General features: G+C 38.8%; 1 protein-coding gene across 7 annotated transcripts in view; it reads left to right on the top strand.

Moving 5' to 3' along the window:
• The first annotated feature begins 2,274 nt into the window (after window positions 1-2,274).
• CAPN7 (calpain 7) overlaps window positions 2,275-24,266 on the top strand; it is a 35,404-nt gene continuing 13,412 nt past the window's right edge. For 2 of the 7 annotated variants that reach the window (XM_074900630.1, XM_074900627.1), the window contains exons 1-14: window positions 2,595-2,779; window positions 7,010-7,118; window positions 8,777-8,934; window positions 11,173-11,240; window positions 12,205-12,405; window positions 13,927-14,013; window positions 14,868-14,994; window positions 15,686-15,771; window positions 16,677-16,770; window positions 18,362-18,508; window positions 20,209-20,315; window positions 21,430-21,550; window positions 21,823-21,967; window positions 23,791-23,890. In XM_074900630.1, the coding sequence (XP_074756731.1) occupies window positions 2,678-2,779; window positions 7,010-7,118; window positions 8,777-8,934; window positions 11,173-11,240; window positions 12,205-12,405; window positions 13,927-14,013; window positions 14,868-14,994; window positions 15,686-15,771; window positions 16,677-16,770; window positions 18,362-18,508; window positions 20,209-20,315; window positions 21,430-21,550; window positions 21,823-21,967; window positions 23,791-23,890 (1,652 nt within the window). In that variant the 5' untranslated portion in view covers window positions 2,595-2,677. Of the gene's footprint in view, window positions 2,780-3,103; window positions 3,466-7,009; window positions 7,119-8,776; window positions 8,976-11,172; window positions 11,241-12,204; window positions 12,406-13,926; window positions 14,014-14,867; window positions 14,995-15,685; window positions 15,772-16,676; window positions 16,771-18,361; window positions 18,509-20,208; window positions 20,316-21,429; window positions 21,551-21,822; window positions 21,968-23,790; window positions 23,891-24,266 lie in introns of those variants that run through there. The other 5 variants (XM_074900625.1, XM_074900624.1, XM_074900631.1 and 2 more) reach the window with 5 other exon arrangements.

Here is a 24,266-nt window from a genome sequence, read left to right as displayed (position 1 = left end):
TTTAAATAAGGAGTAACATTATTCATTGTTCTGCCCAGTTCAGTCTGCTTTTCATCTTGCATGTCACTCTGGATAACTTCACAGCTCCATTTGATCTGTAAATGTTTTAGTCTGAAGCCATATATACAAATTAATTTTAGGCTATAGAAGAGTTACGCCACTATGTCTGAACATCAAATTGAAGCAGACTTTGACTGAAATTCCTTGTTCATTTTCATGGTGTCATTAAGTAAATATTGAATCAATACATCTTCATTCAGAAAAATCCTTTAGTGTATTCTGAATCTTTCCTGTGCTCAGATAAATAGCATAAAACATACTTCAAAAGGGGAAAAAAAAAAAAACAACCCCAACAACATTATCAGTAGCACAACCACAAGCAACGCTACGAAGAGTACAAGAACTGCCTCTTACATAGCAGATCACAAAAACCAAGTCATCTCTTACACAGAGTATTACTGCATTTTATACCAACACAGTCTGTAAAGCACAAAAAGGATAAGAAAGAGAAAATAGAATGGGAACACTAACTCTGTACGTAAGAAAAACAGAGAAGAAAACTGATAGATTTTAGTATTTCTGCATTTAGCTGCACCTCTTACTAAATCTATCCTCAGAAAACAAGTTGAAAAGTCACACGCTCATAAAGGAGAGCTTTAGAATAAATTGCTAGGCAGTATTTTTACATCTCACAAAACCAATCCCTTGCAATAAGCTGTATTTTCAGGCAGAAATAAAAGCCCATAGAATCACAGAATTGCTCAGGTTCAAAGGGACCCTGAAAGATCACCCGGTCCAAACTTCCATGATAAAAAGAGCATAGCTGAGATGATCTAGCAACCTGCCCAAATACCATCTTGAAAATCTCCAGCAATGGGGACTCTACCACATCCCTGGGGAGCTTGTCCCAACGAATGGTCATTCTTACTATAAAAAATTTCTTTCTTATGTCAAGATTGAACCTCTCCTGATGCAGCTTGTTCCCATCGCCCCATGTCTTCACCATATAGCTCCTTGTGAAGGGACCACACCCCTCAAAATAAGTATAAATTCTGAAAGCACAAACATATGGCTGAAGGGGTTTTCACACTGAAGTGCAATTCATAAATTCACAGACACGTCCCTTCTAGGGCACCTGTCGACACTGCTTCCAGAGGCCTACAGACCAAGGCTTCCCAGCACAGGGCACAGAGCAGCCTCAGGAACTCATCCTGCAACACAAGCTGGGAGAAGGGGAAAGCAGCTACTATCATGAAAACAAGAAATAAAGCACTGGCGACCACCTCCCAGTGAGGGTGGTTTTCCCCTGAACTACTCATGAGGAAGAAAGAAAATATCCTGAACGTCCTAGATAAGAGATCTAGGTTACAAAACCTGAACCACACCAGGGGTGTTAATTTAAGAGGGTCAGTACAATACACATTTTCGTATTTGCTTTCTATTTTATGCTTGTATGACATACAGGTATACACTGAAAATGCTCTCTTTAAGGATAGAAAAGCTAGCCTCAAGAGCAAAACATTAACAATGAACCGGGACTAACACCCACGGCAACAGTTTAGGGCTGCAAAGAACTTACTACGTATTACAAGCACAGGAGAGGGGAAAAGAGGAGAGGGGAAAAGAGGGGAGAGAGAAAAAAAAAAAGAGGAGAGAGAAAAAAAAAAAAGAGGAGAGAGAAAAAAAAAAAAGAGGAGAGAGAAAAAAAAAAAAGAGGAGAGAGAAAAAAAAAAAAGAGGAGAGAGAAAAAAAAAAAAGAGGAGAGAGAAAAAAAAAAAAGAGGAGAGAGAAAAAAAAAAAGAGGAGAGAGAAAAAAAAAAGAGGAGAGAGAAAAAAAAAAGAGGAGAGAGAAAAAAAAAAGAGGAGAGAGAAAAAAAAAAGAGGAGAGAGAAAAAAAAGAGGAGAGAGAAAAAAAAGAGGAGAGAGAAAAAAAAGAGGAGAGAGAAAAAAAAGAGGAGAGAGAAAAAAAGAGGAGAGAGAAAAAAAAGAGGAGAGAGAAAAAAAAGAGGAGAGAGGAAAAAAAAGAGGAGAGAGGAAAAAAAAGAGGAGAGAGGAAAAAAAAGAGGAGAGAGGAAAAAAAAGAGGAGAGAGGAAAAAAAAGAGGAGAGAGGAAAAAAAAGAGGAGAGAGGAAAAAAAAGAGGAGAGAGGAAAAAAAAGAGGAGAGAGGAAAAAAAAGAGGAGAGAGGAAAAAAAAGAGGAGAGAGGAAAAAAAAGAGGAGAGAGAAAAAAAAGAGAGAAAAAAAGAGAAAAAAATGAGAGAGAAAAAAAAAAGAGAGAGAAATAAAAAAGAGAGAGAAAAAAAACGAGGGGGTGAAGAGGAAAAGAAAAGCTCACAGCGCGCCACCGCCCCATCGCGCGGCACGCACGCGCTCCCGCAAAACCCGAGAAGGCCGCCCCGCCCGCGCCCGCCGCGTGCCCGAGCATGCGCAGTACAGCCCTCCCGAGAGGAAAAAGCCCAGGACCCTCCGTACGCATGCGCAGTCGCTCCCCGCGGCGGCGGGCGGGGCGCGGCCGGCCTCGGGTGCCGGGGCAGCCGCTGTCAGGGCAGGGGGGCGGGGCCAAGGGGGAAGGCGGCCGGGATGGGGGCGGGGCCTGCGGCCGTGGCAGGGTCAGGGAGGCGGGGGTTGCGGTGCGTGGGGCGCTGCCGCTGTCGGCGGCACCGGGAGGGAACCGGCCATGGATGCCGCCACGCTGGAGTTAGACGCGGTGAAGTTCGCGCAGCTGGCGGTGCAGCGGGACCACAGCGGGCGCTACCAGGAGGCGGTCTTCTACTACAAGGTGCGGGGCGGGCGGGCGGCCGGCTGCCCGGCGGCTGCCGCCGGTTCCCTCGGGGCGCCGGTGTTCTCTTTCCCCTCTCCGCCCTAAGGCCCCTGAGCTACCGGTAGGTTTGCGCTGTTCACCTCAGCCCTCGGCGGGCCGAGGGAGGGCGGGGTGCCCCGCCGCGCCCCCGCAGCCCGGCCCTGCCGGCTGTGGCCGGTGTGCGCTCCCTCCGCCGCTGCCCGCCCTTGGCCGGTACGGCCTGGAGACGGGAGCGCTGCTTGACTCGGGGAAGACGTGGCGGATCCAGTCGAGAAGGAAGCGGAAGGCCGGGCGTGCGCGTCGAAAGTTTGTGGTATCTCCGGAGTAGCCGCGTCCTTCAGGGAGGGTTGCGAAAGGCGCTTTCCCTGCGTTTTATTTTTAGGTGGGAACAAGCAGTGCCCGTGCGCTGCTGTGTACCGACGGGCGTAGGGGTAGCCCCGCAGCTACGGTGCCCGAGAAGTGGGTGCGGGCATTTCTTCCAGCTGCAGGAGACGCAGCCCCGTCGGTGCTTCTCAGGAAGGCGCGTTGTAACCGGACTAAAACCGCCTCTGCCCCGCTGGTGCTCCGCTTCCATTCCAGGCCTCTTCCCCTACCCCCGCTAGGCCTGACAGACTGTGCAGTTTTATGTTGGAGATGTCAGCACTGAGCGTTTTGGAGAACTGCAGGTGGGCATACCGCAGCTCTGGAGGGTGCAGCTGGAAACTGCTCTGTTGTGTAATCGATCATCAAATAAGTAGAGAAGTACACGGTGAAGTACAAGCTGCTCAGTAGTAAGCTACCTTCAGATCACTAGCAACCAGTGATTCGCTTTTAACCACAGGTGAATATTCTATTAGGGATCCAGTTTTATTATTTCAATACAGCTTCAGATTGGTGTAACCAAGGGTGTGGTGAGGTTGATTCAGTGTCTTGCCCGTTATCTATAGACTTACTACTGATAATTAGTGCCTTCTGTGCAACCATTATGCATTTTTCACCTGTGTAAATTGTCTCTTTTTGTTGGATTTATGTTTTGCAAAGTTACATTAAAGTTCTGTATCCCACTGGCTTTGCTTCTCACCTGTGAGAAGGGCTTTATTTTTTGAAGTTTACTTTATCCTTGTTGCACTAATCATTCCACGTATTCCATTATCCTGCCAAAGTAATTCTGTTCTGTTAACTTGCTACAAACTCTGTAGTCAGCCTTTTACTTCATGAGTACAGGGTGTCTTCGAAATATGTAAAAAGCATAGTTTTGTTATCGTGGTAGCCTATGCATGTAAGTGTGAAGGGATAGGAAGAGGAGTATCTTTTTTTTTAAACCTGGCTGTTAATGTAGAGTGAGCTAAGTTTGTCTATGTAAAGTATATGCAAAAGTTCTAGTTGCCCATAATAATTCTGATAGGCTCTGTGCTTCTGGGCAGCAGTGTCTGTGCAGGGTCTGACAGCAATGCGCAGTACTACTTTATTACAGCACATTTCTCACTATATCTGGAAGAAATTGTCAAAGACTTTTCAGGAGAGAACCGTCTTTTTATGCAAATAATCGCTCTTGTACACTTTTGTACAGTGTATGGAAAATCTTTATCACTTGCTGCACACGGGTGATGTTCTTTCTAAGCGTGAAAATGCATCTCAGGCATTCTTGCCACACATTCTCGCTACACATGATGAAGAGTGTTATCTAGACTATATTTTCTGGTATGCAAGAGCTGGGCCGTGGAGCAGCACATTTATGGACACTGATACATAATAGGAAAGCTTTGAATCACAACTGCAGCTAACGTTTTTGGTATTCAGACAGGTGACTTGGCAGTCCAAGATTAAGTATTGACTCGTGTCAGATTATATGTGAAGGTGTTGGTGTTCGTGTTCAAACCTATTGCAATCAGGAGGAGTGAGAGCAAACTCACCAGATATTGTTAAAGCAGAATTCTTTAGGTATGATTTAGCCTACAGAGGTTTGACTTTCCAGATGTTGCCTAATCAATGTTAGATTAAACAAGAGTAGTTACAATATATCATCTAGTATTTTGGCAGTACATTATGCATTTTTTTGGACAGCGCAAATTGGCTCTGGCCCATCACCAACTTTCTTATCCACTGCTCTAAGCAGTTCAGAGCTCTCTGGTGCAATTAATAAGCAAATGGGAAAGCTCGAGTGCTGTAAGAACTTTGACCTTAAGGATGAAACATGGGAAATGTGACAGTTTGTTGCTAACAGACAACAACAGCCCTGTCTGAATGGAGTTCTAGGGCTAGCAAGTGCTGTTCACTTCCTACTACCATGTCACTTTGATAGATCCCTAGAGGAAGGCTGCATGTGAACTGGCTTAAGGTAACTTGTTAATGGTGCTCTACAGAAATGTCAGAAACTTATTTGGGCACCTGATGACTTCAGCAAAACTGCTGAAAACTTGCTGACTTTAGGTATTGACCGGCACTTAGTAACTTGCAAGCTGATGATCAGTAGTTAGCTTAGTGTGACTGTGGCACACTGCTCCTGCCAAAGAACAGTAGTAGTATTGAATAGATCATAAATTCTAACTCTGAATTGTACATCCGTCTTCGGCGTGATGGTTCTGCACGCAGTTGGTCAACTGCTTCAGTCCTTTAAAGGCTTAATTTTAATTTTAAAGGCTTAAAATACTGTTTTCATTGTTTACATCTTAAAAGCAGGCAAAACAGTAGTGTTTGAAATCACAGAAGAAACATCAATTATGCATTGGTTTTGCAGCACTGATTTGAAAATCTACATTTGTTCTTTGCTTTGTATGTAGACAGCATTGATACAACACCTGTTTTGTCAGTCTGTGTTATGTCACAGACAAATATATACATCCTTTGAGCAAGTATCTGTAGTGTATTTCTTTTCCCCGCAAAAAATAGTTGTGTGCTACACCTTAACGGTAGTTATTTGATACATATATATGTAGCGGTACTCCTATTTACTTTTCTGTTGCTGTGAATATTTTATGTGATGTAATATGGTGATGGGTGTTGACAGAGAGTATGTGGTACTTAGTTCTGTGATGGTTGGCAGTGAAAATCCTGATAACAAATACAGGTGGTGTCAGGATCAGTTTTAAGCTTGGGCAGACTAGCTGATGTGTATGGGAGCAAACTGCAAAGCTGGACAAAAATCATGGCCATAAAGCACACAAGAGAGCCTCTGGCCATGGCTCTGTGCTTGCGGTATACAGAGCAGCCTCTCAGAGCATCGTCTTTGTGGAGCAGCTCTCTAGTTGCTGTTCTGCTTCCTACATACTCAGCCAGCTACATGACCACCTCCTCTCTTCTACTGCTTCTGGGAAGACAAGCACTGTCACAAAAGTGTGGGGTTTTTTCCATGCCAATAATGAGGACAAAATAAGGTTTTTATCCTCATTTTTGTGAGATTTCAGTTCTCCACACGCTTCTGAGACTGTGTCATCTCCAAGTGTTTATTACAGCCCTGCCAAACCTCACGTGTTTTTCATAAGTTTAGTGAATGGATAGACAACTTATGCAACTTAAGGCAGTGTTTCTTGATAGATTTGTGCAGAATGAATAAAAGTCTTAATGTGAATAATGTATTGTGCTTCTGAGCTGGAGGCCTATACTCCCTTCTGGAAGTAGACTTTCAGCAATATCCAATGTGTTGTGTACATACAAACATTTAAAAAACAAAGTTTGAAGAGGTAAGAAGCTTCAAATTTATAGACTTTCCAGGTTTGATAGCTTTATTTGAGTAATACTAAAAGGAAATACTTACTAAAGCAAAATTCTGTGCATTTGATTTTGAAAAGCTTTTATTCTGGTTTACTTTCATTTTTATTAGAGTAAATGCAAATACCTTAAGTGACTCCCCCCCGCCCCCAACCTTAAATCTGCAGCTTTAAAAATAAAAGGCATTTTGTGGCTTGTGAGATTTATTTAACTGATTTGAGTGCATGCTTGAAAAATCTCCTAATTCCATACATTAATATACAGACAGGCCTAAGATCTGGCCTTACAAAACCTCAGAAGATTTTTTGATGGTCTTATACGTTGTCCCATGGGTGAGAAATTGAACATGATCTCATTTATAACTTACAACTTGTTCTTTGCAGCAGAATTTCCCAGCAGCCGCTGAGTCTGCAGCTGTAGGGACTTGCTCTCATGCAACTCATGGCTGCTCTAGGCCCTCTGTTTAAAGAAAGTAATTTTCTAAGCAGCAAACATTAACCTTGTTTCAAATTCTCCCTGCAGGAAGCTGCACAGGCCTTGATTTATGCTGGGATGGCAGGGTCCAACTTGGAAAATATTCAAGAAAAAATAAATGAGTACTTGGAGAGAGTTCAAGCTCTCCATTCAGCAGGTGGGTAAGGAGCTTTCTAATTAAACCCCTGCTTAAATTAATTGAGTGCAAAGCCTTTCAGTGTTGTGAGATACGTGTCAATTATATTTGCTCTGTTCTTCTTCATTCTAATTTTCTTGTCCTTTGTGAAGAACCAAAAATACAATGAGCACATCAGTGCTGTTAATTCTGATACATCAGAAATGAAGCGGAGACTTACTGCCTAAGCACTTGGGTGTGGGTATTCTTTCTTTTTAAATAATGTTAGGAACCACATCTGCAAAGCAAACCTGAGAAAGTAATTAAATACAGCAACAAAAATTGATCATCCACAAATCAGCACTTGCATCTAAGCCTCAGCTGCATGATGGATTTGAAGCAAGTGGGTTCTGGTATTTATGTAGAATAGCTAACTTTGAGAGGGCAAGAGATCTCTTTGCCTTCATAAGGGTTTCCTTGTTTGATCCAGTTTCAGTGTTTGTGCTTAGACCAAAATCTCAAATTTTTGCACACCTGCAGTTTTCAGTTAGAATCATAGAATCATTTGTCCCAAAAGGGACCTTGGGAGGTCTGTAGACCAATCACCTGCTCAAAGCACGGTAGACATTGATTTTTGGACCAGTTTGCTCAGATCCCGAAAATGCCTAAGGACAGAAATTCCCCAGTGCCTCTGGGCCCCTGTTCCAGGGTGCAACTGTCTTTCCAGTAAATTTTTTTTTTAATATATATCTAGTTGGATTCTCCCCTGTTTCAGTTCATAGCCACCAGCTGTCATTCCCTTTCTTTGCACCGCGGTGAAGAGCGTGAATAAAAATTTTTCATAATCTCACAGTTACTGTCAGGTTGCTATTAGGTGCCGCCAAAGCCATCTCTCTTCCTGGCTGGACAAACTGTGCTCCCTCAGCTTCCCAAAAGCCTCAACCGTCATTAGGGACCTTAGATTGGATGCAGTATTCCAGATCGCCTACTAAGTGCTGAGCAGAGGGTGGTAATCACTTCCCCCATCTCCCGGCTGTGCTCCTGCTGACACAGCCCAGGGCACTGTCAGCCTTCATCGCTGCCAGGGACCTGCTGGCTTGTGCTGACCCGGCTGTCCCCAGGACCCCAGGCCCTGCTCCGCAGAGCTGTACCCTGCAGGGCGTTGGTCTGCCCTAGATGCAGAGCATTTGTCCTGGTTGAATTTTCTGTGGTTCCTGTTAGCCCATTACTTTAGCTTGTCTGTGTCCCTTTGAATAGCAGCCGTGTCCTTGAGTGAATCAGTTTGGTGGGCTCTGCAGCCTTGCTGAAGGTGCACTCCATCTTCTCCTTCAGATCATTAACAAAGGTATTAAATAAGAGAGACACCAAAAAAATTTGTTTATTACCATAGGTCATGTTTTTTTCACAAATAATGCAATATTTTACATAATTAAGCGTCCTTGTCCTTAATGTAATGTGGAAGAGAATTCATTTACATTATTTGTCATGTGAAATACGCTGAGAGAGTATCTCTGCTTCAGAGGGGTGGTGGTGATGTGTTCTTGTACCTGCAAAGATGTTTTTAGCAAAGTTTAGAAAGATTTAGTTTCCAGCTGAGAAAAATAGATATTACCCATCTGATTAGAAGTGCTAGTACCATGTTAAGGATGATTTTTTGTGTTTGCTGCTGTAGAAAGCTAAATTCTTCCTTTTGCTTTTAGTTCAGTCACAGAACACAGACCCTCTGAAATCAAAACAACAGTTGGACTTGGAGCGTGCTCACTTCCTAGTTACACAAGCTTTTGATGAAGATGATAAAGGCAATGCAGAAGAAGCTGTAGAGTTGTACACAGAAGCAGTGGAACTCTGTTTGAAAACAGTATGTTAAGCTACAGGTTAACTTGGTGGAATTATGTGATGGTAAGAAATTCTTCCACTTACACAGTGACTGACCCTTAAAGGCTGACTTAAAAATGGAGTACCTGTATTTCTAAAAGCTTTTTTTAATCTTTTTCTCCATTGTTTTTTTAGTGTTTCTTCTAGTCTTTATGTTATGTTGCTATTCAGCACTGTAAATTTATGGGGACTTGTGATTTATGTGTTTTCCCTGTATAATGTGGATTATACTAAAAACTAGAAATATTCTGGAACTTTTTTTCATGTTAATTTTTGCCCTGGAGTGAATGCAACACTAAAACAGAAATTAAAAACAGTTAAAACTGAAGATGAATTGCTAACATGTCAGCTATATTACTTTCTGACTACATTAAAAGAAGTAATTTAAGGGAAATTTTTGTTGGTAACACTTTCTGAAAACAAAACGGTCTACTGATGCTAAAACTAGTAAAAATATGACTTGGTTACTAAGTGCTCAACATTAAAGCTGTTACAAGTTAATTCAATTCATGCTGAAATTAACAGTAAGGGTGAATTGGCCATTACATAAATGATGGAGAATATAATTACAGGTACTGCTTTTTTTCCCCTTAAGTCCAGTTGCCTTAGCTAACTTCTTACAGGAAGAGCTCACCATCATAATGTAACTCCACCAAGTCTGTTTTTCTTTTTCCCTTCTTTTCCCTTTTTATAATGTAAATATATGTGGGTTGTTGGGAGGGGAATGTTACTTTTGCTGCATGTTAGAGTAAAATCTCATTTTCTTCGTATTCTATAAACTGGTTTTATGTAGGCTAAAAAACCCTTGTGATACAGTGCAACCAGATCATGAGCTAGTAGAACTGCTCTAGTTCTTCCACATGAGCTGTTGGAGCAGAACATTTCCAGTCTATTACATAAAATATACTGCAGCAGCATACTGGTTTTCCTCTGCTATGTTCCTCCTTCTGTTGTCAATGCATGCAAATATTACTTACATATACTGAAGTTAGTCTGAAATTATCTCATATTAACAACTGCTTTTATCGGGTATTTCATCAGGTACAGATACTTCTGAAGTTTCTTTTAGTCTTGAGTAGCATATTATTTTAAGATGATGGTAGGCTTTATCCCTCCGGGTGATCAAAAAGTACCTTCTTCCCAGGATGAAAGAAGATTGAAGGAACTCTGCTATCTTGAAGCTTTGCTTCTGTCTTTCTCCTCAGTATGTTCAGGTGTAGAGATCTGTTTCTTCCTTGCCCTTGAAGTACTCAGAGCAGCCATTCCTCCTTTTCTGTGGCTGACTCCTAGATGAGTCTGCTGGTGTTTCATTTCACTGCTTACTTTCATACATCTTTCAAAGTCTTTTCCAACCAGGAACTTTGGAGTGTAATTTATTTGCAAATGAAAGTAGTTGCTTATAGAGGGTGTTTCCAGTCCTGTTTCTTGGCATGAAAGTAAAGCTTGCCTTTTGTTTCCTCAGTTGACCTAGCTGATCTGGGAGAATTGGTCAATGTACAAAGCTAGAACTTGAAACTTGCTTATGGGTGTCGCAGGAGAAGTCATACTTCATATTGTGTCTCTTGCATATCGCTTAGCTGCAGTAGCCATGCTTCATCTGTAAAGGAAAACAAAAGCATGAACTGGTTGTGTGAGTAAGCTATTATAGCTGACCTCCCAACTGGGAACAGAAGTTGGCACTCTTAGTAATCTGGTTTGGTGTCCTGACATAGATTATTTTTTGCCTTAGATGTGCAAGAACAAGATTATTAACTTGCAAGCAATCTTGTTTGTTTGTATTTTATGAAAGTAAGCATTCAAAATTATTTTTTTGCTAAGTTACCATTATTATTTTTCACTCATTTGGGGAAAAGAATTGGATCACATCTAAGCTCAGTAGTATACCTAATATTTGTTTTTGTCTTAGTCCCATAGTATTTTAATATAGTTAATTCTTCTGGCAGTTTTTTTGCATATACAATGTTGCCCATGCTGGAGAATTTTAAATATCACTTTTTTTCCATGAACATTCACTAGAACAGCAAAATGATATTTGCTTACGTAGTATGCTTTTTATGCTGAGATTTAAAAAAAAACCAACTTGCTCATTTCAAAAGGGAATTGGTAAGAATAGCTATTTACTGTTAACTGTAAGATGTAAGTGTGGAAATTGACAAGCTGAGCCTAGAAAACCTGTGGGGTTTTTTGAGTGTGTAGCTTTTTCTTTTGTATTACACTTAAGGCTACTGAAACATCAGAAGCAGGTCTCCAATCAAAACTGAAACAGCTGGCTCGACAAGCACTGGATAGGTGAGTATTGCCAGTGTTAGTAAACATACTTGCTGTTAGGAGTAATCCACTCTGAGTTGGATTCTCAGTCTAATGTGTCTGTTCTGTACTGCAAAGAGTATGGATTCTGGGCAGAGTCCTCCTCCTTGGAGATAGCTGCCAGCTGCTATACCACTGAATATAGCAGCTGTTCTGCCAACCCCTCAGGGAATCTTGGGACATGCAGAATTAGGAAGGGAATGTGTATTTGTTAGTACCAATGCACTGCTTCAGTCTTCAGGGATGTAAATTGGAGTACTCTACTACAATTTTTGGCTTCTGTAAAAATGCTGAATTCAGGCCAGCACGAAGTCAGGGTGTCAGCATCCCTTCATAACGAAGACAGTTTGGGAACTGGGAATGGGTGGATCTCGTGGAGTGGAGTCTGTATCTGAAACAAGTTACATGAGTGTAAGTTTGATGTAACTTTTTAAATTAGCTGTACAATGGTGAATAACGGATTATCTTGGGCTAAGTTTCAGTATAAGCTGTTTTTCAGCACTTCTCAGACTGTGTTCAAAAAAGCCCCCATATTATGCTTATGTGTAACTATCCAGCAGCTTTATGCAACGACAACAGAATATGGCTCCTGAATGGACACAAATAATTTTTCTCTCTGTGTTTTAGTGGTCTTGTTTTGAGGTTCCAGATAATGAACACTTACACAAATTCTCCTATTAGCATAACTTAAAGGCAGCAAAATATGATAAGTTCTGCCAGAAGTAGCTTATGTATGAATTGGAAATTTTAATTTATTCTATAACAGGAAAATAAAGAAGTACTGGCATCAGATATTGATTTTTCTTAGGAAAAGTGTTATTGGTCAACTTGGACATTTGTTTCATGCGATTTAACCTGTGTGGGAATATGAACCAAGTAAATAAAAAGTTGAACCGTAACTGTTTTTATCATTGTTGTAATCAGAATGCGTTTTTATTTGCTTTAGAGCAGAAGCACTGAAGGAATCTGTGTCAAAGTCATCTCAGAAGGAGAAGTCAACTACAGTTAAACCAAATCAACCAGTCAGAACATTCTTTCCATTGGGACCTGATTTTTCTTTAAATGATAAACCACAGACAATAAGAGCAGTACAAGCTAGTGAACCTCAAGGTCAGAGGTACACTGCGGAGGAGATTGAAGTACTCCGGTAAGTTGAAGATGAGTGTTTCTAAAATGTTGTTATTTCTGCTCACGTCCTTTGTATATCTTACACCGTAGACTGAAGTAGCTGAAGTATGGGGTGTATAAACAGAGATTGCAAAAACACCTCTTACAAACCCCGTTCTGGTATTATCTACACATTAATACATTTTTTGTGTTCTCTACCATAATGTAATTAGTGTTTTTTATTCAGAGCATACTTTATAGTGTGTATTTAGAAGACAGTTTCTTGTAGCTGATTGCCAGGATTATTTTTCATAGCCTTATTTTTATATGTTGCACATAGCCTACCTGACTAAGTTCATGAAAAATCTGTCTCTGAGATGCCAAGGTACAAAGATGTGTTTATAGATTATACAACTACAACTTCACTGGAAGTTGAGGAAGCATAATATTTTGTAAGACTGTGATTTTTGTTACATCCGGTTCTTCTTGATTTGATTTTTATTATAGGTGGAATGGGCTACAAATAATCTATAAAACCTTTAGCCTAAATCATGAATTTTGAAAACTGTTGGATATATCTTAAAAAAAAATAAATGCATTGTTTGATAGGTGTTTCAACCTTCCCCTTCCTCCCCATGCAATAAAAAAGATTGTGACAGAGGTGATGCTCAACACTGTTCGGGATTTGATCATAAAACATTTAGTCTGCTTGTTGACTTCAGGGGACTTAAATGGACTGAGCATATAGTCACAAAGATAGAAATCTACCTGTGTCTGAAAAGTTGTAGAGCGTTAAAAATTGCCTTATTAAAATTTCACTTTTTGCTCTCGTAGTGCCTGTGCAGTGAATGTTTCTGGTTTTGTGGATTGTTTGGGGATTTTTCATGCTGGTTTTTGGGGGGTTTTTTGTTTTCTTTAAGTCTTGCAAGAGAACTTCAAGTTGTTTCGCATCTTTAATCATTTGATTTTAAAATATTTTGCATGCCTTTTTCAGTTAACTTCTTGTTCGAAACTTAAATTACATTCACATTTAAATATGATTCCCATTTTCTAGAAAGTGTTCTGTGTGCTTTAGTCAAAAATGTACTAGTAAACACATATAGTATTTTTTATTATTGTTGTTTGACAAAGTGTTCCAGAATACTGCCCCAATTAGATGAAATCTAAGTGTTGCTAATTGTTAGTTGCTGTCAACTTAGGATAAGACTGTCTGTAATGAGCGGCTTATGGGACTTGAGAAAGTCTGTTTAGACAGAAGTAGTTTTAAAAGTGAATTCTAGAACTATGAAGAAGTTTGAGGCTGATAATCATTTCTATCTTGGCGTGGTGATTCATCCACAGGTGTGTACTTACAGGATTAGTGACTGAGCCATCAAGTACTGCATATTTCAGATCCAAATAAAGTGATGGTTTCATTTTCAGAAAATGAAAATGCCTTGGTTTTGGAAGAACTGTGTCTTGTTAGTTTTTAAAAATTAATTTTGTTGTTACCTTCTGGAACTTAGTCTTTGGAAGATGATAGATAGGTTTGTAACTATATTTTTCTTTTTATGACTTGCAGGAAAACTTCAAAAATTAATGGCATTGAATATGTACCTTTCATGAGTGTTGATCTGAGGGAACGCTTTGCCTTCCCTATGCCATTTTCGTAAGTGTAATTCAAATACTGAATTTTTGGTTCTATTTCCAAAGTTTCCTCATATTTGGTATTTCTGTTTTTGCCTTCAGAGTTTAAAGTTGTTTAAGTAGGCTTTTAAGTGTAATTCCAGCAGAGGTATTTAAATACTACCACTTCCTTCTTCCAGTCTGATCTTAAAGCTGTTTAATGTAAGCTGCTCCTGCTCTGCAGTGCTTTTGCATTTATGTCTTCAGGCCTGTAAGGACAAAACTATATTTGGCTTTTTGGAGTATTGGGCTGGGTTGGCAACTTGAGTCCGTTTCCTGATTCTGCTGGATGCTAATGAGTTGAGCTCCCTCTGCCTCAGTTTCCTGTAAAATTAAGGCGATAGCTGTTTCCTCTGTAAAGGTCTATTCCAAGAAAGAGTGATTATGTAGCTGCTAGACCTTCATTCATGAGCAATAATTATGTGTTAAGGTTTTTTTCAATTTTCCACTGAAGGCTTGTCAATCAAGCCTCAGTATTTTTAGAACTAAAGAAACTTTCTGTTATTAGTTCATCACATTGAAATAAAGTGAAGAATTTGAGTTTCTATTGGTGTAGATGGCTTTTTGGGGGTTTCCTTCACCTTTTCAGTCCTGTCTGAAGGATGCTTTTGGGTTTTATTTAATGTTTTTAATATTTCGGCTTTTTTTCCCTAAAAATCACAAACTTAGCAGTAGTGTTCTTTGAAATTGTTTTACAGCTCTGTAAACAAAGATGTGTAATTGTTCTGTGCATAATTTTGCACCATCTATCAGATACGTATAAGACTGGACATACCATGAAAAGCTTTTTCTAAACTGCTCTTGATTTACTTCTACTTTTTTCTCTCTTAAATCTAGTGATAAATGTGGGAAGTTACCATTATCTCCCAAACAGAAAGCGATGTTTGCCAAGTGGGTGCGACCAGATGACATAACAAATAACCCTACGATGATTTATACTGTATCAAGTTTCAGCATAAAGCAGGTAAATTATTCCTAAAGAGAAACATGTGCTGTTAGCAGTTTATTGCAGGGGATATAATACATTCTTGTTCAGAAAGGAATCCCCAAATGTGAGAGTGCTTTCCCTGGCTCTCATGAGATTAAATGAAAATGGTATTTCTTCAGATTCCACACAGAATATACAGGCGTGTTAGCAGTGGAAGTGAAAATCAGAATTTGAATTCCAGCGGAAAATCCTGTTTTCCAGAAATAGTGGTGAAGTTAATATGAAATAAGGCAAGCTGTACTCTGTGGCAAAGATTTTTTTTAAATTTTTATTTGACAGGAAGCAGTGGCCCATTGAGAATAGTGGAAGTGTCTTGTTTAGTGTTAAGTTGCAGATGGCCCAAGCTATTCTGAAATCAGCAATAGATTATGCCACTGGATATGGCTTATATTACACAGTGTGCTTTGTGGAGGAGGGAGTAATTATGAGTGGATGCTGAGGTATCTGCACTTGCCTCTGTCATTAATAATTCTAACTCTGGTTTGCTCTGTAGGGGCCTAATATTGGGCAAGCTTGCATTTCCTGCCTCTTTAGTAGTAACTTGGCTTGTCTTGGTTCAAATCCTTTCCCTTTTGAAGGGAATTACTGACCATTTTCCTTCCCTTCACACACCCTATTTGTCTTTCAGTATATGAGTTATTAGTAAATGTCCTCTTTTTCTTTACAGACAATAGTGTCAGATTGTTCTTTCGTGGCATCACTTGCTATCAGTGCAGCATACGAAAGAAGATATAACAAAAAATTGATCACAAGGTGTGTAGCTGTGGTTTCCTAAGATCTTTTCAGACTTAATACTGCCAAGCTTTTGCAAGATGTTCTCTGACAGTTGGACACAGTAAAAACTAGCATTTGTTTCACCTTCATCTCCCGGGGACTCAGGTGGCTTTAGCACTTCTGAGAGGGAAACCAGCTTTATATAGACGTTGTATGCAGACACTGGAGTCTAACTTGACAGGTGCTTTGAGTAGGGATAAATAGTTTGGAAGGTTTTGTTTGGTTTTTAATAGAAATTTTACTTACAGTGCTTTATATGTTTATTTTCCTACTTTGCTATGCCAGCTGTTGTGCAACAGGTGGTCCATCTTGCATCTCATTGCAGAATTAATGTTAATAACATTATCTTAGTTGCACTTGACTGGCGCCCTGTGATAAATTTGGCATGTGTTTGGCAGACTGCTGGGAGCCCATTGCCGAACCAGTGTTAACGTTTTTGTTTTAACCTGTACTTGTTAGGACTGAACTTGTATTCTTTTCAATAGCAGTGAGTTCTGCAGTCTTCTCCTTCTTCACATGTTTGGCTTGTTTGGCAGGCAGTTACTGTATTTATACTACAGATATGTAAATACTGTTTGTTTAATGGTAAGATAAGTTTGTTGCCTTGCTTCTGTTGGAGAAACAATTAGGTTGCTTATGTTCTTTTTGTTACTATATTAAGCAGAGAACTGCAGCAAGAGCCAGGATTGAAAACTAAAGGCTATTTAAACATCACTATCATTTTTACTAAATTTGAGTTTCTCTTTTCATGAAAAATTCTGTATTTATGTTCAGTGTAAATTTCCAGGAGCAGATTATGTTAATCCCACATTTATAGTGATCAGTGTATGTACAGCTAAGTCATTTATGTCACAATTTCATTGATTTTGGTTTTTTCTTAACAGTATAATTTACCCTCAGAATAAGAAGGGAGAACCAGAATATAATCCATGTGGCAAATACATGGTGAAGCTTCATATCAATGGTGTACCTAGAAAGGTAAATGGTTTTGTGGAGACTCAATACTGTTACTGTTTAAGTCATATATTTTAAAAGCTTGGTCTGCTTCACTGAAGCTATGCCTGCATAGTAAAAACTTCAGATAATTTTCATTGGAAAGTGTTTTTTAATTGTTAAACCTTTTGAGATGAATTTTGGTTGTGAAGTATGTAAAAGAATGTAAGTATTTCTTCTACAGACATTCATGAAAGTAGCCTTATATTAAATGCCTGAAAAAAAAAAAAAAATCTATATTGCTGAAAAGAATTATGAAAACCACCCAGGAACAAAATTATGCATCCCATATTTATGAATAGGGGGTGCAAGTAGTCTGCTTTCCACTCCATCTTAGAAAGGAAGTTACAGAACTAAAAAGTACAGAGAGGGATGTCCTGAAAGAGTATAGACATGGAATGGCATGACTGTGGAGGAATGACTAAAAATGACCACAGACTTTTAGTAAGGGGAGGAGATGCCTGAAGATGCATGAAAACAGCTTCATTTTTTTTTTTCAGTGCAGTGAATAAAGGGCATGAAATAATGTATTTCTTCATATAGTACTTAACTGTAGCATTGATTATTGCAAATCATAGTGATTGATGAATGTTTATGGGAGTTCAAAAGTTGAGTGGTCATATTCCCAGAGCGGGGGAGTGAGAGGAAAGTCCTGAGGCTATTCATGGCTAATATATGACCTCAGGGTCAGGAGGTCCTTGAGTTGCAAAATTCTGGCATCTGAAAGAGTGTTTCAGGGAAGTATCATTTATATACTTGCCTTGCTCATAATACTCTTTCCAAAACATCTCCTAATGGATGCCTTTTTTAGGATGAATGGCCATTTTCTCTTCAGTGAAAAGGAGTATTCATTCCTGCTCGGACAGGATTTGACTAGAAAATGTACTTTCTTGGTAGCCTGTATCTGTAATGGACTAATGTCAGCGTAAAACTGAAACATCTGTTCTGGGAAACTGTTTCAGACCACTACAAATACTGCAGTAACAATCTGCAATAATGCCAAATATATTCTATCTAATTTAAAGAAGAAATGTTAATACTTTCACAACTGCTGCTTTGGGTTGGGCTTTTTTTCCTTTCCAGAGAGAAGCCATTTAAATCTGAAGTAGAGACTATGAAAGTGATGTGACAAGTAATTGATTTCCTCATAGATAAATGTTTATTTTTCTGCTGGCTACCAAGCACAGTCCATACTCTATTTCCTAATTAGGTGAGGGATATTGTTAGGCTTTTCTCTCATTTTTCTAATGCTGGTAATTACACTGAACTTTTCTGTGGCTACCTTTTTCAATTACAAGAGCATATGGTCATCATCCCCATTTTATATAAGGGAAAGCAGGGCAGGTGATCGCAGGTCACCCGGTGGACCAGTGCAAATAAGAACCTGCGATAGAATTTCTTGTTCACTTGGGCAAACCACTGCAGGAGTGACAGAGGTGTCCACATGTAAGAGCGATGGTCAGATCTGTCTGTCTGAGAAGCTGTATGTTAATGAGAGTTTGGCTTTATTTTTTGAAATACTTCCAAAATAATTTATTAGCTTTATGATGATTTTTCACTTGTTTATTTCACACAGGTAATCATAGATGACCAGTTACCTGTTGATCATAGTGGGGAACTTCTCTGCTCTTATTCTAACAATAAGAATGAGTTATGGGTATCACTAATAGAAAAGGCTTATATGAAGGTCATGGGAGGATATGATTTTCCTGGATCAAATTCGGTAAGTACTAAATTATTTCTAAGAGGCAAAAATTCCACTTGGATAATATTAGGTCAAATAGCTTTCCTTCTAGTTGATAAGTAAATTGCTTGGGGAGACAAGTATTGGGTTTGACGTTTTCTTAAATTTTTTTCTATTTCTTTGTTTCACAAATATGCTTAGTTGTACTTGATGAGATTTATTCCATCAAAATAGAATGAGCAAGACATCTTGATGAGCAGAGTTGATCTTAGTTCTCTGACTGCATATAGAGTTATATAGAGTCTAAGTTATATAGAGTTATATAGAGTCTAAGTGAAAGTGTTAGGTAAAGTCGTATTTTTTTTGCCGATAACAATATTGCTGATTTTGGTTTCTAGCTGTCATTCAATAAATAGGGCAGTTCTCCCTCACTGGGTAGGGGAGCCCGCTGGGAAAGGAACGGGCTAGTCATTTAGTACATGTCAATAGGAGGAGCAGGTACTTTGATCTGTGCAAGCTGGTTTATCAGATTGTTCCACTCATTTACATAAATACATATTGGATTCCTATAATGTGGTTACTGAAGAAATAGTCACTGTATTGCTGTTAAACTGATGTGCAAAATATTCTTTCAAAGAGGGACAGCTTACTGAAATGAGTAGCCCGCATAATCTTTGTTCATTACTTAGGAATTATTTCTGATTTTAATTTAAAATTCCTTAAAATTTTAACAGTATATTTTTTATTTCATGGTGCTGATCGCATTCTAGTTGATGTCTTGATAATCGCATTCTTGGAGGGTATACTAGGTAATCATCACCTTTTGAAAACTGATTATGGAGACAAATGTGGCTTTGTATAAGAAGTAAATGTAGCATATGTTCTATGTATGTTTATGTCAGTGTTGGGCTGCTTTGTTTTGGAGGGCAGAAGCTGGTGAGAATAGCTGTGTTTTATTCCCGTTGTCCTACTCGAACTTGCTGTCTGGAAAAACAGCTTGACTTGTGACATTTAATCTCCACCCTTCCCGCCCCGTCTGCTTTCAACTGTATTATACTTCCCTTATATAATCAGGGTTACTTACTGGCAGTGTTGTACTTGTAATTCCTCAAGTTCCCACCCACCAGTGGGTGGTTATTGACACTTCAAGCGTTTATAGTCTCTGCTTTTACTTTGAGGAGTACAAACCAAAAGAAAAGGGAATAAGCAATATTTCAAGGAGATGAAATGGGGAGATTAAAGTGTCTTTTTCTGGAAATACATGTCAGTGTCAGCTTTACCAAAAAGAATAAAAAAACCCCAAACCCTGAGCCTTAAAAGTAAAATTTAAATTATTTAAAATTCATATATAATAGCAAGGTTCCGAACAGGGCTTCTGAGACTGTGCTTTAAAAGTCTGTGAATCAATTAAATAAATAGAACACATCGTAGAATTGAGCACAATTGATCATTCTTTTATGCTTCCATTGCTCTGAAATTCCAGTTTGTTTCATCAGTTCACTTTCCAGCTCCTTTTTTTTTTTTTTTTTTGAGGCTATTTGGAAATGCCCTAAACTAATCAAATTTTTGTTTGTTTGTTTTTTTTAATATAGTTTTAATCTTGAACCTTTTATGTGTAGAGCTATATCGTAACCTGTGTACTTGATTTCTTTCAAGGCACTTTTATAATTTGTGTACAGACACCATATGCTTATAGATGGATTATATATTCTGATTTCTTTTGAATGCTTGCATTTCAGAATATTGATCTCCATGCACTGACTGGTTGGATACCTGAAAGAATTGCTATGCACTCTGACAATCAAGCTTTCAACAAAGATAGTACTTTCAGAATGCTTTATCAGAGGTAGAATTTTGTTCTTTCCTGAGTAATTAAAATGCTTGCGGGGTAGTAGCTGTGTTACCACTGTAAAAGCAGTACAGTCACCACAGATCCTTCGATAGCATTTTGGTAGTACTACATATTATGCTTTAGAAAACCTCCATATGCTCTCTGGAGGAAGAAATATTGAGATATTGATGGCTTTGATAGAACAGAAGAGTAATATATTGTGTAATTCTGTTTGAGGTGATATTTCTTCTTTATGTATGAAGAAAAAAAACATAGTAGCCCATTTCTTGATGAAGAAAACAAAATACAGAGTCAGAGAACAGCAGCTTGGAACCAATATACAAGTTAAAAATATTTTAAAAGTAGAAGGAAATGTATTCTGTGTTCCCATACAGTTCACTAGAACTTTGGCATTGATCTGCTGTCCTTAGCAAGCAGATATAATATAGTATTTCTAATCATATCACAAAATCTTGGATATTATGTATGCCCCATTAGTAAATCTCCTAGAGGAGCAGCAAAAGTCTATCAAAACTGCAGGAGTCTGAACTGATCTTCAGGCCTACTGCAACAATTCTATTCATGGTGAAAGATATACTGTAATTTATAAATGTCAGCTACCAAGTACTTTCATTTCTTTCAAAATGGTTTTGTGCAACCAGTTTCTTATGCATTTCAATGCAGTAGGAAGGGGATATTCTGTTGATTCATGATGAAAGAGCGTGGCTTTTTTCTACAGTGCTTTTGCAGTTGATTAAGAGCTCACAGTTGTTGTCAACAACTTTTCAGATATTCTGGCACTGCAGTTTGGAGGTGTGACTGCAATCAGGATGGGATCTAGCCATTATGGCATCACTACTGTTCACCTGTGCTAGACTGAAAATGTGTTGATCCATAGTCCAATGACCCTGTAAGCTATCTAGGGATGCTGAGTATGTACTTGGATTTTAGCATGGGCTGGGAAACATGCTGGTGTGTTTTTTACAATAATTGTTACAAAATCAACAATTGCAATTCAGAGCAATTGCAGAACTCAGTTCTTATGAGTTACTATTACAGTGTCTGGGAAATATTAACTTGCAACTTGCGATATTTTAATTAAGTTTATTTTTTGCCTCTTTTTGAACAGATTTCATAAGGGAGATGTCCTTATCACAACAGCAACAGGGGTGATGTCTGAAGAGGAAGGAGAAAAATGGGGTTTAGTTCCAACCCATGCGTATGCCGTCTTGGATATAAGAGAATATAAGGTATCAAGTAAAACTGAAGATGTTTTCAAATGCCTGTTTGAAACCTGTCTGTGATGGGCAGCTATTTTTTTTGCTCCAATTGCTACTATGGTTTATTTTGTCTTGAGCTCCATTGGGAAATCCCAGAAAGCTTAATGATGCTGTAACTTATTTTTTTTTTAATCTATTGATCCATATTCCATGTTATATAAATATATATATATGTTTTATATATAAATATAAAAATTACCTTGACAAGATGAATCCAGCAATTTGACTTTGTGTTTCTTTAGGGACTTCGATTTCTTCAGTTGAAAAATCCCTGGAGCCACTTGCGTTGGAAAGGACGATACAGTGAAAATGACACAAGAAATTGGACCCCAGATTTACAAAAATACTTGAACTTTGATCCAAGAACAGCTCAGAAAATAGACAATGGTAATAAGGTTTAAAAAGTCACTATCTTTTCAGATAATACAGATATTTGAGGTGTATCCCTGCAGAAAGGTGGAAATAAATACTTAAGCTCAAATGCTAGAAACTAAATAGCACAAAAGTTTAGGAAAGGTTTGTGTGTTCAAGTCTGTCACTTCATTTTTGTCTGGGGTTTAAGTAATTGCACTGTTTAATATATCTCAAATTCATTGATAAGAAATTACCTCCTTACTTAAGTGTTGCTATCTTGGTATCTGGGCATGGGGGAGTGTAGTGCAAAGATAACTTTCTGACCATAAGCTGTGTAATGCTGCTTTTTAATATGCGAGTAGACTTTTTGTGGGGTTTTTCCTCCAAAATTCGCAAATATCTGTCAACATGTTTACTGTAATCAGTATTTAAATTTGTCTTGCCTGTATTTGAGGTTATGCACTGGAGGCAAGTGGGTTTTTTTTCCCTTGCATTACATTACATTAATAGACATATAAACAAATCTTTGCATACACTCTGTTTCCAGCTGTAAGGGTAGATTGAGATCCGTCTTTGAGACAGTGGTACTACTACATCACTGTCCAGAGAAACCCCTCGGAATGGTGCCCAGTGTTCTTCTATCCCATCTTCCCTAGGGAGCAGCAGAGTGTAGCGTTTGGAAAGTCGGTGTGGGTTTGCTGGTGGAAGGGCAGGTTGCTGACAGTTTAGAAATTCTGCAGAAGCTGCATTTTACATTCAGAAAGAGATGTCTGCTCTTTTTATAGTATCCTAGTTACTCTCTGTGTATCTCTGTGAGGGAGCCCTTTGTTTAGTGCTGCTTTATTTTGATAGCAGCATGCATCCAAACCCATTAAATTATAGCATTGATTGATAAGCCTCATGCAAGTGCATAAGGAAGACTTTTGATTTAAATATAAGAATAGCAGCCCTGGCTTGGTCACAGTTACAAGAGATTAGCTCATTATTTATTTACCGGTTCACTTAGTAAGGAATTTATATCTGTAACATCTAGTAGTTGAAGTTTATATAATTACATCAGTAATTTTAAGGGAGTTGTTTCTTCTGACTGGATTTACAATCTGGTCTTGTTGCCTAATAGCTAGTTATTATCTAGTAGCTAGCATGTGGCTATTATGACTGCTTTTTTTTTTTTTTTAGTGCTGTAAGATCTGCACTTGCATGTGTCAGAGACTTGAGTTATAAGGCCATTATCTTTTTGAGAGTTCATTTCATCAGGAATCTCTCAGCTTGCAGGCACTGTTGTTGGTTGGAGTTGCAATTAAGGGAGCTATGGAGAATTAGAATAAATGCATGAGAATGCTGTAAAGGTGAAGCAGATTCAGAGTGCCAAAGCAAGTCACACAGGTGTGGGATGAGGAAGTGTCTTAGAAACACATTCAAATGTGCTCGCATGTTGATTGAATACATGATTGTTCTGGATGACTACTGAAGTAGGTTGTTGAACTGGGGACTGTGGTATTACTTTTTTCAGAAACCTAGGAAAGGGGAATGCAGGTCAGAATCACCTAATGTTGTCTCCTTCAAAACAACAGATTCTCTCATACCTTCTGCTTAGTGCTTGAAAATGAAAACATTCTGACAGCTTCAGAAAGTTTTTGACTATGAGCAGAGACTAACTTGTTTGTCTTGGTTTAATGTGTTTATTTCAGAGGTTAAGTTTAAATTTAGGTATTTGGGCAATGCAGACATTACTACTAAGTTTTACAGAAATGTTGGTTTATATAAGAGATATCATTTGCCTGGAAAGAGACTTTTGAAAAACATGTAAAATCAAGGTGTCTGGTAAGGAAACAATAACAGCATTTCTTTTTTAGGCATTTTCTGGATTTCCTGGGAGGACCTGTGCCAGTACTATGATGTTATTTATTTGAGTTGGAACCCAAGTCTTTTTAAAGAATCTACGTGTATTCACAGGTTGGTCCAAGAGATAAAACTTTTGTGTCGATATCTCACTAAATGTTCTGATGTTTCCTTCCTTCCATTCTTACTAGTTAGAGCTAGAGGTTGAGCTCCAGCCACACTCTCTTGAGCCTGACTTGTACTATGAAATTCTCAGCCCAGGCTTTGTTTTTGACTATTTCTGTAACATTGTTGAAACTCTGGTGACCGTTGTGGTGCTGCTGTGAACCTAGGGTTGAGTAATCCGATTCTCACCTCAGTCCCACATATCTCTATTGGATTAGAAATCAGATTTTTGTACAGTCCATCTTTAAGTGACCAGACAGCACTTGGGTGACCTAGTTTTTATTTGGAATTCATTTTCCTGGCCAGTTGCAAGTTGTTTGTGCAG

This window comes from Athene noctua, chromosome 2 (genome assembly GCF_965140245.1).
Source record: "Athene noctua chromosome 2, bAthNoc1.hap1.1, whole genome shotgun sequence".
NCBI classification, from domain to species: Eukaryota; Metazoa; Chordata; class Aves; order Strigiformes; family Strigidae; genus Athene; species Athene noctua.
Note: the sequence above shows the minus strand (reverse complement) of the source record. Positions and strands in the feature narration are given on the sequence as shown.